The sequence below is a fragment of the Rhopilema esculentum genome, chromosome 7 (genome assembly GCF_057945365.1).
Source record: "Rhopilema esculentum isolate cy_ngs chromosome 7, ASM5794536v1, whole genome shotgun sequence".
Classification (NCBI taxonomy): Eukaryota; Metazoa; Cnidaria; class Scyphozoa; order Rhizostomeae; family Rhizostomatidae; genus Rhopilema; species Rhopilema esculentum.
The window spans coordinates 6,888,722-6,905,109 of NC_142821.1; the positions used below are offsets into that span (position 1 = coordinate 6,888,722).

The window sequence follows — 16,388 nt, forward strand, 5'->3', positions numbered from 1 at the left end:
TTTGTGGTGGCCTCCTACTGGAGAAGAGTATTTAATTGTTGTGTGAATATTGTGGGACGGGGGGCCCTCGATGGAGTTTTTGAATCGAAACAGGGATTTTGAGTTGAACAGCGAGGAAGGGTGCATTTGAACACGCCTCTTTATCTACAACTGCCTACCTTCTGACCTGACAGGGTAATAGACCAGTCTGGAAATTTAGCTAAGGAAAATAGGAAACCTAGTGATCGGTATTGCTATTAGTTTGAAAGAGTCTCCTAGCTTTTCTCTTTGGTTTGACTTATGTAGGTACGCTTTTTTATTTCTATCGTATATCATACCTTATCTTACTGGTTTTAATTGCTATTGTTGTATTCAAATTCGAATACAGTTGTGTAGGGTGAGATCACGTCACTGTGGGTGTGGGCATATGGCTTGATAGCTCGGAGAAGTTTTCCTTATGTCAAAAAGCTTCGTTAAATGCTTAGAAGCTATTAATTGCTTGATCGAAATCCATATGTAATTTAAATTCTTGTTTTACTCAATTTGATTCAGTTAATTTTCGAATCGTTCCAGCATTCAGGTCTGTCGGAACCGGGGGGCTGGGGGCTGGTGCCCCCCAATAATTGTCAAGCTGTAGTATGTTTCCTTTGCAACAGTGTACGGAATGAGAAGGAATACAATGGGCAGCCTCCCCCCAATATAAATTTCGTTTCAACGGCACTGGCATTGTACTAAGGTGTGAGCGAAAAGTTTGATTTGAATGGAGTACTTGGATAAGGGGTAATCAGCTACCAACAATGTCGGAGGAAGTGCACATAATTATTAAACTATGCAGAAAAGTTGCCTCTTTGACAGAAAAGTTGGTCTAAAAATGAGAGCCCGCACCACAGGGGCGGCTAGAGGGGCAGTGACCTCCCCACGTTTTCACTGAATAAAATATTAAGATCAGCTCAAATCACTTGCATAGATAAGCAGGGGTATCGAGAGGGGGGCTAGGAGGGGCAAAAGGTCCGGGACCATGCTCCGACGGGGCCCGTAATGTGTAATGAGATCTATTTATAACGCAAAAAGCTACTATATCAGCTACTTGTTCGGGATTAATTCCTATAAGTTTATCGTAGAGAAATATCCACATATCCTTGATTCATGGAAAATATTTTTGCACATTCTTGTGAAAATCCATAAAAAACTTTGTCAACAATTGTACTTAGAAAGGGCGTTTCCCTTGTTCTCCGGGAGACTGAAGGGCATTGCTACAGGAAATTTCTTAAGGGGTCCAGTTTTGTGAATCATCAATGGGCCTGAGCTGCAACTTGACGACCCTGTAGGTAGGCCTGTAGATTATAACAAATACATTGAACAAAAACTCAGAAAGTAAAAAAGCGTAAGCAAGATGGTTGCCACAATGGGGGCTAGAACGGGTAAGAAGAAACTTTCTTCACATTGGTGGTCCTGAAGATGCTGCATTTATTGCTTACAAAATCATTAGCGGAACAGCATCTATGGAGTTCCGTTGTGACGTCATAAAATATATTTTTAAAATTTCTTATTTCACAAATTGACTGAAATTTCTCTAAACGTGCCAAACTTTAGCCATATCAGCAGCATGTTACTACAAAAACAGTGTTTTTGCCAAAGATTATGTTTTTAAGGTGTTTTGCAGGGCTTTCTTTACATGTGTACGTGTTAATGGTGGTCAGTCTGGCAGCTGGCAGCTCTTATGCTCATTAAAACATTACAAAATTAGCCTTGCTTAGTTTGAAGTTTAATTGTTTTAAGCTTGATTAAATAAAATTTTATCACCTTTTATATGTGAAAGGGCCATCTTTCCCGTGCCCCTTGGGCTTTATTTTTGGCACAGATTGCACAATTGTGGAGTTTGTGCTAATTGTAGGAGTGATCGAGTAAGCATTACATTGTCTCTTTTATACGGTTAAAGCAACAAGCGTGCAAGTGTGCGTTGGCCTTGGGTATATGAATCTTTTTTTGGCATAGTTTCGTCCTCACACGTTACAAGACAACCTGAAGGTGGACTGTGGAGGGCAAAGGTTATTCCTTTGTGACCCTGCCCACCTAACCCATGTCTAGGTATTTTCAGGTTTTTACATGCATATTAACTCTCTATTTATTTCCTATGTGCGTTAATGGCCGTATGGCTTTAGACGTTTGCATAAACAAGGTGTTTCTAGTGTGCAAAAGAAGGCCCCTATTTTCTTCTTCTCAACCCCCTCGAAAGCGGCTGGGGTTCAATCTTTGGCCGTCTTTGCGATTGACGCACCGACAGCCCAAAAACAAATGGTCTAAATAATGAGAGAACGCCACCTTCAGTTTTATGATTGACAATGGTAAAATATTCTGAGGACCATCTTACCCTTCTTTGCTAACGGCTTTTGTTTGGTAACCTGAAACAAATATTTATCCCTTTATGGACATGTGTTCCTTTCTCTCTAAATACCATTATTGGTATGATACCCTTTGCTATCTAAATCTTTATCGTTTCAAAATATGTTCCATCGAAACGATCGTAGTTAAAAATAAACATACTCGCTTTTTACGACATCATGTCTCAGGCAGGGTAGTAGTAACTTGAAGGCAAATGTCAATAGTAACGCATAAAATTACTACCCCCCCCCCCTCCCACCAGGGAACCCAATCTGTGGGAAATTTCCGAAACAAATACAGCTCCCATTGCGCCCCTGGTCACTGGGGTATTGAGGGCTATCGCTGATTGCCCTTACCTAGCTACTGAGGAAGGGGCAAAAAGAGGCGCCTCTTCATAAATTGTTTTGGTGAAGGCTGTTGTACAATCACTGCCAAAATTACTTGTAACACCCAACACTTTGCGCTGTGCTTTTCTATTTTACATTTGTTTTCCCAAATACAACTACTTCCGTCCCCCTTTCCTCTTAAAACAATGTTGAAAGTATAGAAAAATGTCATACAAGGCACACAAAAAAGCGTACTCCACAACCCCTTCCTTTTTTTCTATAGTAAATCAACATTGTAAATCAACAATCTTAAGGGGAGAAGGGATGGCTGAATTTGCCTTTGAAAACTAACGTTAGTGTTCCAAGACTTTTGGCAGTGATTGTACATTGATACAATGACAGTGAAAGATAATCTGAGAGCCTCTCGTCATTTTTGAGCTACAAACGATTTACCACAAGTCAAACTATCGTCAAATATATATTCTTCCAGTCATCTCAAGATCCTTTAACAACTTATAGATAACTAAGTGCACCAGTGTACCAATATAAGAGAATAATCTCTTCTTTCCAAACTTATCTGGCTATCGAAAATTTCATCCCACTCTAAAAGACATGAAAACGAAACTTTGCTACTTGTAACTAATAGATCTGAAAAAGGCCTTCGGTTCTGTTTTCCATGACATTTCCTGAAAACAATTTAACAATTTAGGATTTCATAATCATTAACTGTCATGACGTTGTTTCAGTCTTACTTGCCCAATCAGAAACGATTTTGTGTAGTCAGTGGTTTTGACTTAGATTTTGGTGCTCGACAAGGCTCTTCCTTTAGTCCCCTGCTATTGCTCATTTATATTAACGATTTCCCACAAGCTATCCAAAACTCTAATGGATCCACCTACGCTGACGAGTAATGACACCAGGATATCCACCAATCGTAAGACATGATCCGACTGAAAAAAGCATTTAACAATTGTTGGATGTTTTGAAATCAAATCCAATGCTGATCACAACAAAATAAAAAATATAAAATTCTTATGAAAAGGCCCTGAAATGAAAAAATCCTTATGATAAAGAAGAATTGGCTCAAAAATAGTCAATAAAAAAACTTTAGAATAAAAACTCCTAGAATCAAAACTTTCAAAGGCTTTGGTACCCTAGCCTGACCACTTATCAATGAACTGGGCTGAAAAGCCATTGAAGCGCTTGTAAAACAGTAAATCTAAAGCCATGGTCACCACCATGCCACCTTCAGTTTTATTGTAAAATATGTCTGCGAATCTCAAAATGATCATGTTTAACGATACTCGCAAAACCTGTTTACCAAAAACTCAAAATAGTGCTCTCAAAATCTCCGTTTTACAAAAACAAACTCGAAGCTTCCTACTTAAAAGACAGAACCGGCCAAAATTATTTTTACTTAGAGAAACAAAGCTTTGGATAGTCTGTCAGTTGTTCAAATAAGCATCCGTTCAAATAAGCATAAGCTGTTTTAAAGAAAAATTTCGGATTTGTCAGTCATGACCAGCACAGAAAACTGTAATTGCCATTTGTGTGAACAATAACGTTTGAACTAGGGTACTTTTAATTACATAGTTGCAAAATTTTAAACTGGTTTTAAATTTTTAATTGTAAAAGTGATATTCTATTTGTATCTTAAGTGTCCCCAATTAACAAATATGCTAAATTTATTTGACACAGAAATAAAGCTAATGAATAAATTAATGAATGAATGTTTCTCCATTTAGGAAGAACCTAATTTTTTATTCAGGTAGAAGTGTGTACTTGGGTCTCTAACTTTCAGTATAGTATCCTCATTGTAACTATTTTCATTTAGTTCATTTAATAAATGTAGATTGTTCAAGACAAATGAGCGGTCCTCCCTATTGACCCTTGAAAAACAACTAATGGGCGATCCTGCCTAAAGAATATAAATAAAATTAAATTTAAGATAACTTTCCTACACTTAACCTGTAGAAAGGACAATACCTTGCAACAAAGACGGTTGGCCCTCCAGTAACATTCCTTTTGAATAGTTGTGGTCCGGGTTGTTGGGCTACTTGACAGTTTGATCCACCAGGACCCGGCAAAAAGTCATCGTCAACCCATTCATTTTGCGGATATTTTATAGCTTTGATGTTGGTATGAAAATCATATACTGCCACGCTGGAGTCACGAATGCAACTAAAAGAAAGAAACAGAAAAGGTAAGACTAAATCACATGTTGGTGGGCACTTATTTTGGTAAGGGTTTCAGTAACCGTGAAACTAGGTGGCTTCGAAAACTCGTAGTCAAGGATTGGAAATTGACGAGAAGGTGTGGGGCAGGCACAAATATAAGAACTTACAATGGCGTCGCTACGGGGTGGACTGGAGGGGACATGTCCAGATCGATTTCGATTTTCAGATCAGAACGATTTCGTGTTGATCAGATCGATTTCGACATTTGCTCTTCAAAAAAGCGTCTGTTACGAAAAATGCTGCTTGAAGTGAAAGCTGCTTTTCAAAAACTATGAATAGATAAAAAAAACTAAAAAGGCATTTCTTACATTTTCGAGAGTCTGAAGGGCGCGGACGAGAAATCGACTGAGTATTAATAGCACTAAAATTGGGTGCGTCCGTGCAAAATTGGATGCGTCCATGGTTAGAAAACTTCTGTGTGGGATAGAGGGGGGAACCAGAGGTGAAGTCCAGAAAGCTTTGATAATTATAAGCCGATTTATAGATGAATCTTTCGTAAATTGTCACGAAATTAGGAGGCAATCTTCCTGTGAGACATGGCTTTGTTAAAGGTAGATTGAGTTGAAGGGGAGTCACTCCAACCACACAACTTTCTAGCAGCTAATGATGGCTAAAAGGCAGGAACACGAATGAAAAGTCGTGCAAATGTGAACGAGATTATTCACATCTTATCTGTTTCATTATCGATTCTAACAGACTCGTTGACACTTTTGTAAATAGAAAAAAAACCCATAGCCATCTTTTAGGACCAGCCTCCACGTACTTTTTCGATGAAAATCAAGAATTCCGTTCCCCAAAATCATGGAAATCCGCCATCCGCACTTTTTATTTCAGCTGAAAATTCATTTTCCAACAAAGAAAAATTCGCAATCTGCATAGAAAGCACACCCGATCCAAGAATCCGCGGAACGCTACATCCCCTTGCATTCTGTTCAGTTATTTTAAATTCCACTACATACATAACACTCTAATGTTAAATAACTTTCATCAGAAGAAACTACAGATTAATAATTGATAACAAAATCATACACATAAAGAGAGAAAGATACGATACAAGCGGATTTGTATGAGGGGGAACTTTTATAGAGGAGCCCCTCAGCAGCTAAGCTAATCAAGGAGAGAGTACTCGTCGGGGAGAGGGTACTCCCATTATGGCATGATATGTACAGTCAAGGTCAAAGAAGGCCAAAGCTAAAATGTTAAAAAACTACCCTCAAATGGTAGCTTTTTTGACAATAACTCCCAAATCGTAGCATAAGGACCGAAATTATGTCCTTGGTCGCATCCATTTCTTTATGCGCGAAAGGTCCTTCTTTAAAAACTTTCTTTCCCATTGACTGTTGTTGATTCGGGAGAGACAAAATCTTGTTCATTATCTATTATAAAACTAAGTCGTTGTGTTATTATCGAGACTAGGCCATTTACCAAAATTTACCCCAATAAATATTTTTGTTCCAAAGTACAAATCCTTAAAATCAGCTTGCGTGTTAACCCCCGGCTACACTCCTCTGTCCTTTGAGTGCTATCATATGCGTTGCGCAGGCGTGATGCGCTGATTCAAGAAATACAACAAAGGCCGATGAGTTCGTGATGGCCGAAATTTGAAAGCACCGAAAGTTGACGGAGTTTGTCCCAAAAATACTCGTGAAGCAGGGTCGTTTGTAGTGGTTACTGGAAACTCAAGTGTGCAGAATAGCCTAGAGAGGTGAGATTAAGGTAAGATTCCGGTCGATGTATGGAGTTTGGTATCTTTTTGAGTGACTTTTTAACGGATATTTAGTCAAATGTCAATGAACATCTTAAAGTCCAAAGGTCTTGCGCATGCCCTGTCGCAATATAGTAGAAAAACTCGCGGAAATTCAAAAATTGATAACACGAACGAAGGACTTCAAATGCAGTTTGTATTGATTGCATGCGAAATCTTGCTGCCATTTAACTTTACATCAAGCAAAGTGGTTCCCCGCCGATACGGGTGCTAACAAGATGTTGTGATGCCACTAGATGGAACTTAACCACGCCACTGGTAGAAAAAGCTTTAAAAATGTGTAAAGTTTTATTTGTTGTGATTTTAACCAATTATGAAAAATCATTTAGTGTTTCCAGGAGTTGTTTTCCTTCTTTTGATTTGTTGTAAAAGGATCATTATACTCGAATGTTCCTATTTTCACCCTAACCATCTTTGCTGTTAATTCACAATTTAGTTACTTTTTTATGTTTCTAATTATTTGAATATTTCCAGCGAACTTTTATAGTCTCTTCACAAGAATAACTACATCTAAAGGTTTTTGAAAGGATAATAAAATCCAAATTGAACACGGAATTTTTCTTCATTGTTTAATCATCTTCATTCTTTGCTTTCTAAATATAGTAAGTATGTAAAATGACCAGTACACAAATCGTAAATGGTCCCTTCAGTCTTTTTCTTAACCTTCTTCATTTGTAAAAATCAGATTTCACTAATCTTGGGCAGAACAAATGACATCTGTAAAAATTCTCCATTACTTTCTATCTTGGGCAAATTTTCACTTGTGTCTCAAGTCGTTCATTGTAGTAAATTGCTTTATTTTCAGTGATCAGTGATTTAACTTTCATCTACTTTAGGAGTTCTGTTTATTTTGAAAAGTACCTTGGACTGGCAAACCTTACTGAATTTGTGTTAAAAAAGTGCACTTTGATATACAATAAAAAAAGAAGGAAAAAAGAAGAAAATACAACTGAGAAAAAATGGACTCCTTAGATGTACTTTTAATTTTTCCACTAAGAAATACTTCTTTGCTTGGAGCAAAATATCAGAAATGGGTTGGGAATCAGGATAATGATGATGTAAAACAATATCTGCCATCTTTGTCCCAGATAAATTCATTCTGTTCACATGAGCACTGGAATATTTCTCCAATATTTGAAAAGAGGGACAAGGCTGACCTTCCTAGCTAAAGACCAGTATCCTTAACCTCTATGCCATGTAAACCAGGCCTTCCTGGGAAAGGCATGTGATAGCACTTGCACACGCTGGTACGCGCCTCCCCACACCGATGAGTGCATTTAACAGGATGCCTATTTTTGTAATCATTTGTTCGTTTTTAACCAAAGCGCTAGAAACTAATAAGGTGACAAAAAACAAGAAATTGTTTTGTGTTTTTTATTTTGATGTGTTTTTTACTCGCATTGTTATCATAGACCTGTGTTAGCATGCACATGTTCCTAAAATATATATATACCTTTTTCAATTGGTAAATTAAGTTGAATTTTCAAACAAAAGATTTGTGCCATACTTCTTCTGATCTCTACTTATGAATTTGGTGTCTTCAGCAAGGAATGTTAAGGGGTCCACAACAATATGCAATATGCAGCAAAGATTTGGAGCAAGTTGTGTGCAAAATATCAGATCGCCAGGCATCCATCATTCTAAGGAGCTGCTGTTTTTTTGAAAGCCTTTGCCAATGGCCCCTTGCTGGAAAGCTCGCTTTCTGTACGCTATTCTGTTACGCCAGTGATTTCAGTACCAGTTGCTACTGCCAGCTGGGTTAAATGTAAACGGACCTCCCCAAAAGAGCTCGCGCAGTATGGCATAATTGTCTGACGATTATGTCCTGTTCTTAAACAACTTATTCAATGTTGTATCGTTTTCATATGAAAGCGGAAAAATTTGGAAAACGGCAGGTTGTGACAAAGGCATGAAATTTTCAAGGGTTTTTGGGTCCAAAGATTTGGAATTCTTATGCAAATGAAATAAAATCACCCAAAATTGTAAGTCAATTGAAAGTTCTTATAAACAATTGTTATTTCGAAAATCAATGTGCCTGTTACTTTGGTAATTTATTCCCAGGAAGGCCTGTAAACTCATGGAGAACATAATAAAATCTCTCGTTTTATTTGCATTAAAACATCTTCTGAATAATAACACATAAGCAGCATGGATTCTGCAAGAAATATTTTTGAACATAGTGCCTTTAAAGAGCAGTATCATTCAAAATAGATATCAAATTTCGAAAAAACCAAGTGAAAAGGTGAATCATTAGGCATTTACATTTCCAGTGATTTGCACTTTAATAACCGTTGATCCAATGGTAGGGAAGATGAATGCATCTTTTGGTTTGATATGGAAAATCTTGATAAGGAATGGAGCTTTTTTGTTATTGGTGATTACTACAAGGGATCTAGCGTGGCAGATTTATGGCTGCAGTTGAATTGAGCTCATTGAATATGTCCACAGGTTGATTTGACTCATAACAATTTCTTTTCTCCTGGAACTTGCCAAGTGTCAAAAAACACAATCTCATTCAAGATTATGCTCAAACTTAGAAGGTTGATGTTGTAAGATTTTCATTCTTTTGAACATTCCAGTATGAAACAGCCTGCCAGATAAAATTCTTACACAACCTAGGACAGACTTTCATGGGAAAAATATAGCAGGCGTGCTCACAACCACACGCCTGAAAACATCCAGATGTGTGGTGGCATCTGACATTTTTTCGCAAAAATTTTTGGTAAATATGATAGATCAATGCAGAAATTGCCAACACAAGAATGATGAAAGCAAGAGTTTGGATGAAATTTACTTCGCTGAATTCGTAGCATCACAACTTACATTTTAACAAAAATGTGTTATTTCTGAAGGCTGTAGCAATTTAAAATATCATTTATTCAATATATCAGCAAAAACACGGTACTGCAAGTACAGAAAAATGTTTGCCATGTCATAAGCAGTTTTCATCAGCTACAATAATGAATCCATAGCAGATTCATTGATGCTTTGGTGTTCATCTGGTTGTAATGGCCGTTTTTGTGTGTAACTCCGTGCCCCCAAGGACCCTCTGTTATCAAGCATGACAGCTCTTTATGTACTTCACTGGCCAGATGTTGATAATCCATAAAGTTTATCCATAAAAGATAATGATGGACCATTTTTCATTAAATTTGATTTTGCCAAAATCTAAATTTAGAGAATAGCAAAGTCTTAAAGTATGCAGAAGTGGATTTTGAATATTTTTATTTGCAATCTCCATTTCTGTAAGAATTAATTATCAATTGAAAGGAGACAATTATAGTTTGAGATATTTGAAAGTACTATGTATAACATGATACTGAGAAGATTTTGAGTAATGTTTATTAATAGTTTAATAATCACTTCTATAACCATTTACAGGAGTGGCAGAGATCATTGGTGTTTATGGTTACAATGTTGATCAAAGCCAAAAGTGCATTAAAAAGTTCAAAATATTCTGTAGTGCAATATCTTTAGATGAGCATGGCAATCCAAAATGAGTGTAAACAAGAATGTAGTGTATGGCCAGCCTACCAACATAGATAGTAGTCAACATAATGTTATGCAGCCAACTTCCCCACTTCATGGATATCCCCCTGGATCCTCTCCGTATGGTTATGTGCCTCCAGGAGCAGTGAGATCCAGTGGTATTGCAACAAGTCATTGGAGAAGTGTAGGGTACACATCGCAAGCAAATTGGGCTCTTACACAATCCCAAGCTACATTTCAAAACCAACATCATTTACAAGAGAACGTCCAGTCTCGCCAACTACCAGTTTCACAAACTCCTGTCACTAGTAACACTGTTCATTACCATGGTGACCACTTATCTACTGTATCAAGTCCTAATAGTTTGACTCATCACAGCACCTCATTAGGGCAAGGTTGGAGTACACATGTGCAGTCTCGGCAGCATAATACACAAGCTAGCCATACTTTAAGTTCAGCAACTTCAAACACTGTGCACTTAGAACTAAAACAAGAACAAAAAAGTGAAGATGAAGATTACATGGATCCAAATTTATTAAGACACAAAGTCCTAGAGTTTTATATGGAAGCTATGGAACATGTGAGGGTTACATATAGAGATAAGCTTCAAGAATTGTTTTTTCTTCAAAATGGTGGAAACCTAGTTGATTATCATGGTTGGAGAAAAAGGCCAAATCCTCAGCTGGTAGCATTTCTAAACGCCAGTCGTTTAGATCATGAAATGAGTGTCTCAACTCCCACTGCAACTAATACTGTGTCTCCCTCGATTCAAGCCCAGGCTGTATATGGCAGCCAGCCTTACCCAGTATTTATGTATCAGGGGGCACGTCAACCAAGCACAGATCATGGAGATAACAGACAGCTTCATGGACAGCAAGGAAAACCAATACACCATCCACAAGCAACCGTTTCTCCTGCATATCCTCTCACCTATGGTTTTGCTCCACAAGTATCTCATTCAACTTCACAGCAGCAGAGCTCTCAACCAGTTTCCACCACTGTTACACAAGCTGACACAACTTTAGGACCACAGCAAGCTAAAAACAATGCACAACCACAAAGTGCATCTGGAAACAGAGAGGCTCAAGTGCAAAGAACCTTTGCACCAACCGTGCCTTCACCATATGCCGCTTCTTTGTCTTCAATGTATGGGAATCCATTAGGGACCCAAGAGGATATTGCTATGCAAGCTCGTAAAGAGCAGGAAATTTTGCAGCGGGTAGCTGAGCTTCGAAAAGAGGGACTTTGGTCAGCTAGCAGGCTTCCAAAGGTTTATGAGCCACCTAGAAAGAAAGCTCATTGGGATTATTTACTTGAAGAAATGCAATGGCTTGCAACTGATTTTGCACAAGAGAGAAGATGGAAGCGTAACATGGCTAGAAAGGTAGGCACATAGTATTTTCCACACTAGAATGATTAATTTTTTGCAGAGAAGTGAAAGCATTACTTTCTTAAAAAATGAAAAGCAATTTTTGAGCTCTTCCTTTTTGAACAAGGACTTAACATATATTGTTTTCTTACTATGATTGCAAGTGAGTGGAATTGTCCAGAAATACTGTGGGTTTTGTGTCAACAATGGTTCCAATTCTCCTGATTTGGGCAAGAGTCTCCCAGTTTGAGAGTTCTTCTCCCGATCTTCCGGTTTCAAACCTAACCTCCCACTTTCAGGAACTTTTTTTATAAACCTGTTCTAAAATCCCATTTTGAAAAAAATTTTAAGCAAATAAAGATCCACACAAGTGTTTGTGAAGTTTGCCATTGTATCTTTCAGATGTTTAAAATATAGCTGGTGGAATGTACTCTGGCTCTTGATTCAGACCTTGTCAGTTTCGTGAACAAGGGTACAGTCTGTCTAGCCAATCAGATGGTTTAATTACATTTCGGCCATCCAGCCATTCTTAAGTTTCATGGTCAATTCGACCTGCTCTGGCTATTAGAATTTCAAGAAAAAACCACATCCCCCTTTATATACTTTCTCCAAAATTCAAATGATTTGAAAATAATTATTTTCACTACATTTTCTAGCGCTCACTAAGCCATGCAGAGGCTGGTGCTCCTGTCATGACACAGTAGAAAAACAAAACCAATGAGTTTATTACCAACAAAAATACGTTTTACTCCTGACTCAGGCATGAAGTCTTCTGATAAATTGCTTCAAAAAAAGTAAATATGTGTGTATGAATTAAAACAGAGAACATTCAAATTTAACTCAAGCATTAAGACCAATGAATTCAAAATGTTCTTGTCATCTCAATCTTTGTTTTATAGAAATTTGTTTTAATATATTTATAGAAAGTGATGATTCATATTAAGAAAGACTTGAATATAAATGTAAAGGATAAGCTTTACTTCACATTTAGAGTTTCTCACCCTACCACGGGTTTTAATGGAAGTAACTTTTGCAAGAGCTGATTTTTGTGGAATTTTTTCGCAATTTTGTTGTTATTGATATTTGCAGATGGGCTTAATTTGTATATATTTCACCAAAATATATTAAATCAACTCCTGATTTCAAATATTTTTAGGTTTGAACATCTATGTCAAGCAATAACAGACTTTGATATTCTATTTTCACATTTATCTGTATATTTACCCATGGTGTAAGAATAATGACGTTCTTTGAGTTGTCAGTTGTCAAAGAAAAAACTTCCGATTTTAGTCTGTTTTTCAGACTCAAATCCCCCTTTTTGTGCATGAATGATAATTGATTAAAATTGCTTACCACTTCACTGTTTATTACTAAAGATTTGCCTTAACCTGACAAGTGAAAAAAACTTTGTAACTTTTGGTTGAGATTAGCCTGTTCTGTTTGATCTTTTCGTGATACAGAATTTAAAAATCACTTTGAAAAAAGCAAACATTTGGAAACACGCAAAAGCTTTTCATCTGTAATTTTTCAGAGTATAAAACTTCAGAACATAGATCTGTTTGTTTTTTCAAAGCCATTTTCAAATTAGTGTGTTCTCAAGCTATAAAAAACCTGTGACATTGACAAAGACTTTTTTATTGAAAATTTCTAAAAAAAGTAGTTGCAATGTAACAGTTATTGAAGCAATGAACATTTTATGGAGAAGCCTTTCCTTGATAATACATGATCTGGATTGGTTTTACTAGGTGTCTAAATCAGTCATGAAGTTCCACCAAGATAAGAAAATGAAAGAGCAAAGAGCAAAGAAAGAAGAGTCAGCCAAACTGAAAAGAATAGCTTCGAGCATGGCCAAGGAAATTAAACAGTTTTGGCAAGCAGTTGAAAAGGTATATCAACCATTTGCAGAATTTGTTTGTTATATAAAACAGAGTAAGCTTATCAAAACGTTCTATTGAGAAAAATTTTTTTGGAAATAACTCAAATATTAAAAAAGTGCTTTCACAATTATGCAGAAAATAGCCTGAATTGCTAGGAGACTGTTAGCACAAATCCAAAATAAGAATTCCAGCACTGATGACATGTATGCATCATAATAATTGAAAGTTTCAAACAAGAACCACGAATGGCTCAATTTCCAGCAGCAAAATGGGGAACAAAAGGTGGTGTCCATTAGAAAGTTGTGTCAATTATAAGGCAGTGTTTGCTATAAGATTGTGTTGGTTTTTTGGTGGTATCCATAAATTGAAGTTTCGCTGTTGTTTGTTTTCGTTTAAGTTGTTGACAGTGCTTTATTTTATTTGATGGTATAAGAAGATATGTTATAAAATATCCCATCCCCTGGTTGTTTGCTTACCATTATTTCAATTGTCGCCCACCACAGGTAGCACAATACAAGCATCAGTCGCGATTGGAGGAAAAGAGGAAAAAAGCTCTTGATCTGCATTTAAATTTTATCGTGGATCAAACTGAGAAATACTCATCTTGGTTGGTTGAAGGATTCAAGAACTCTGAGAAAGGATCAACTATTTCATCACCCAGATCTTCGCAAGTTGAGTCAGGTATTTATATAAATTGTTTATTCACAATATTGTTGCTTAGCAGGGCTGTTGAATGTTACATAGCTTTGTATGTTGAAGCTGGTCGAACTTCATATTAGCATGCCAGTCAAAGATTTGTTGTGGAATTGGACGATTATGCGTATTTTTAAATTGGCCAAAACTTCAAGACAAAAGTTGATTTATGTCTTTCACAGCACTCACTGTTCAAATGGAGGCATGCGAAGAAACTTTTATCTTTGATTCTTTTCTTTGTTGTCAATTAACCTTTTTTCATTTCAGGTTCTGAGGCGTACGAAGCTTCAGATGATGCCGAAGATGACGAGGGAACTATTGAGGAAGAAGAGCAAAACCAGGTTAGTTATGTGGAATAAAGGTAGATTTGGGGTTTTGCGTACTTACTCAATTCGCCCCACTGTAAAGTGATGAAATAGTTTTAGAACAAGGCAGTAAGAATCATAGAATCTGCTGTTGGTTAATCATCTTTTTACTGAATTGATGTTTGCGAATTGGTTAGCTATGTTGTTTCTGAAATATCCAATTTGAATTAATTGTAATTTTTCTCTTCGAAGGTTTTTTGACATAGAGTTTCTTGACTGGCACCTTAAATAATTTTGATAGATTAAAAACTGCCAGTATTTTATAATAGCATCTTTAACTGTTAATAAAAAAATTCAGCATAATAAATGAGTTTGATTCAGCGAAACATATCATTCTAACACGTTAAGGACAAAAAGAAGTACACAGACGAAGTAGAGGCTCTTCAGAAAGAAAGCGAGATGTCCCTTGATGACATTTTGGAAGGTCTTCCTCCTGAAATGATTAAGCATCTTATGGCATCACAGCCAGCTGCTAAAGGATCTGTTGAAGATGGTGGAAGCGTGACAGATGAAGATGACGACAGGTAAGCAACCACAGAAACAGAAGCTAATGGGCGTAATTATGTTGAAAAATTGGAAAAAAGTGTAGTAGCTATCTGATGGGAGTTAAAGTCTAGTATTCAAGATAGAGCTTGTTGTTACACTAAGATGTTTTGCCCATGCTAAGATGTTGTTATCCCCTAGCCAAAACATGCATGGTTAACCCATGCCAAATGCCTCTAAAGCCTCTAAATCCCCATGCCAAAAGTCTTAGAAACCTTTCTTGAGAACTAGTTGTATCAAGAAAGGGTTGCGGATGCACCGTAAACAATGGTATAGCGAGGAAGGCAAACACCCCTCTCCCTTTCTTCACGAGAGTTTACGAGCTTTGAAGTAAACTAAACAATCAACTTCTCTAAAAAGACTTGTTCTAGTCGATAATTTGTATTTAGACCCTCTTCTTGGTGCCAAATAAAATATGAACACACAAAAGCTAACCGTTACATTGAATTTTTGTGTAGCGCGATGGGCACTAACGACACAGAGTTTGTGGCTTCGAATGAAGATGATGGAGATGATGAAGAAACCCTTGCAGAACAGGAGAAATGCGAAGGAGGTCGCGTCGATCATCAAGAGGAAATTGAAAATCTAGAGAAAGAAGGTGCTTGTTGTTTAATTTATTCTTAGGCATATTTATTCTTAGGCAGATCTATTAATGTTTATATCAGCTGGTTTTTTTGTATCGAGAATTCATTATCAAAGACATATAACCTTTTAAAGAAAATTGATAAATGTATAAGACCTAGTTGCCAAAAAATAATTTCAAATCCCATTCAATTTATAGGAAATTTTCCCAAATCCATTTAACGGGGGTCTGGAATAAACGAGTAGGGTGGAACATCATCAAGGCAGAGCAGTATCGTTTTTAGCCCTTATTGTATACAAAGAATGAGTACATAAAGAGGGGGTGCTCGATGTCCATCCATATATAATTATAGCTATATATATATATATATAATTGTTTAGTACCTGAAATTATAGCCATTGTATTTCCCAATCTTAAATGTAAAGCTCTGTTTTCAAAGTTTACCTTTTGGCCGTTAAACGTTGTCAAATGCAATCAAATGTGTTGTCCAAATTGAAAATCAGACATTTCTGCATCACTGTGGCTGTCGTAAGCATGAGACAATGATGGTATTATTCATAATTGGCAATATAAGGCATGGTCGTCGTTTCCGAAAAATCATACCTTCTCAAGTTGTTAAATTCTGTTAATAACTCAATGGTGCTAACTAAAACATGTTTAGTATATCAGCATAGATAATGTTCTATTTAACACAGTAGGATTACAACTCGATACAAAAATCGAATGAAAATCTGAACCAAATGTTTTCCTTCTCCAATTAAACGCAATGGTGAACAGAAT

At 36.8% G+C, this 16,388-nt stretch overlaps 1 protein-coding gene across 4 annotated transcripts in view; it reads left to right on the forward strand.

Moving 5' to 3' along the window:
* The first annotated feature begins 6,474 nt into the window (after positions 1 to 6,474).
* Positions 6,475 to 16,388, forward strand: part of LOC135683323 (chromatin remodeling protein domino) — a 36,793-nt gene continuing 26,879 nt past the window's right edge. For all 4 annotated transcript variants that reach the window (XM_089109341.1, XM_089109342.1, XM_089109343.1 and 1 more), the window contains exons 1-7: positions 6,475 to 6,640; positions 10,071 to 11,562; positions 13,293 to 13,433; positions 13,928 to 14,105; positions 14,385 to 14,458; positions 14,831 to 15,006; positions 15,484 to 15,623. In XM_089109341.1, the coding sequence (XP_088965467.1) occupies positions 10,186 to 11,562; positions 13,293 to 13,433; positions 13,928 to 14,105; positions 14,385 to 14,458; positions 14,831 to 15,006; positions 15,484 to 15,623 (2,086 nt within the window). In that variant the 5' untranslated portion in view covers positions 6,475 to 6,640; positions 10,071 to 10,185. The remainder of the gene's footprint in view (positions 6,641 to 10,070; positions 11,563 to 13,292; positions 13,434 to 13,927; positions 14,106 to 14,384; positions 14,459 to 14,830; positions 15,007 to 15,483; positions 15,624 to 16,388) is intronic.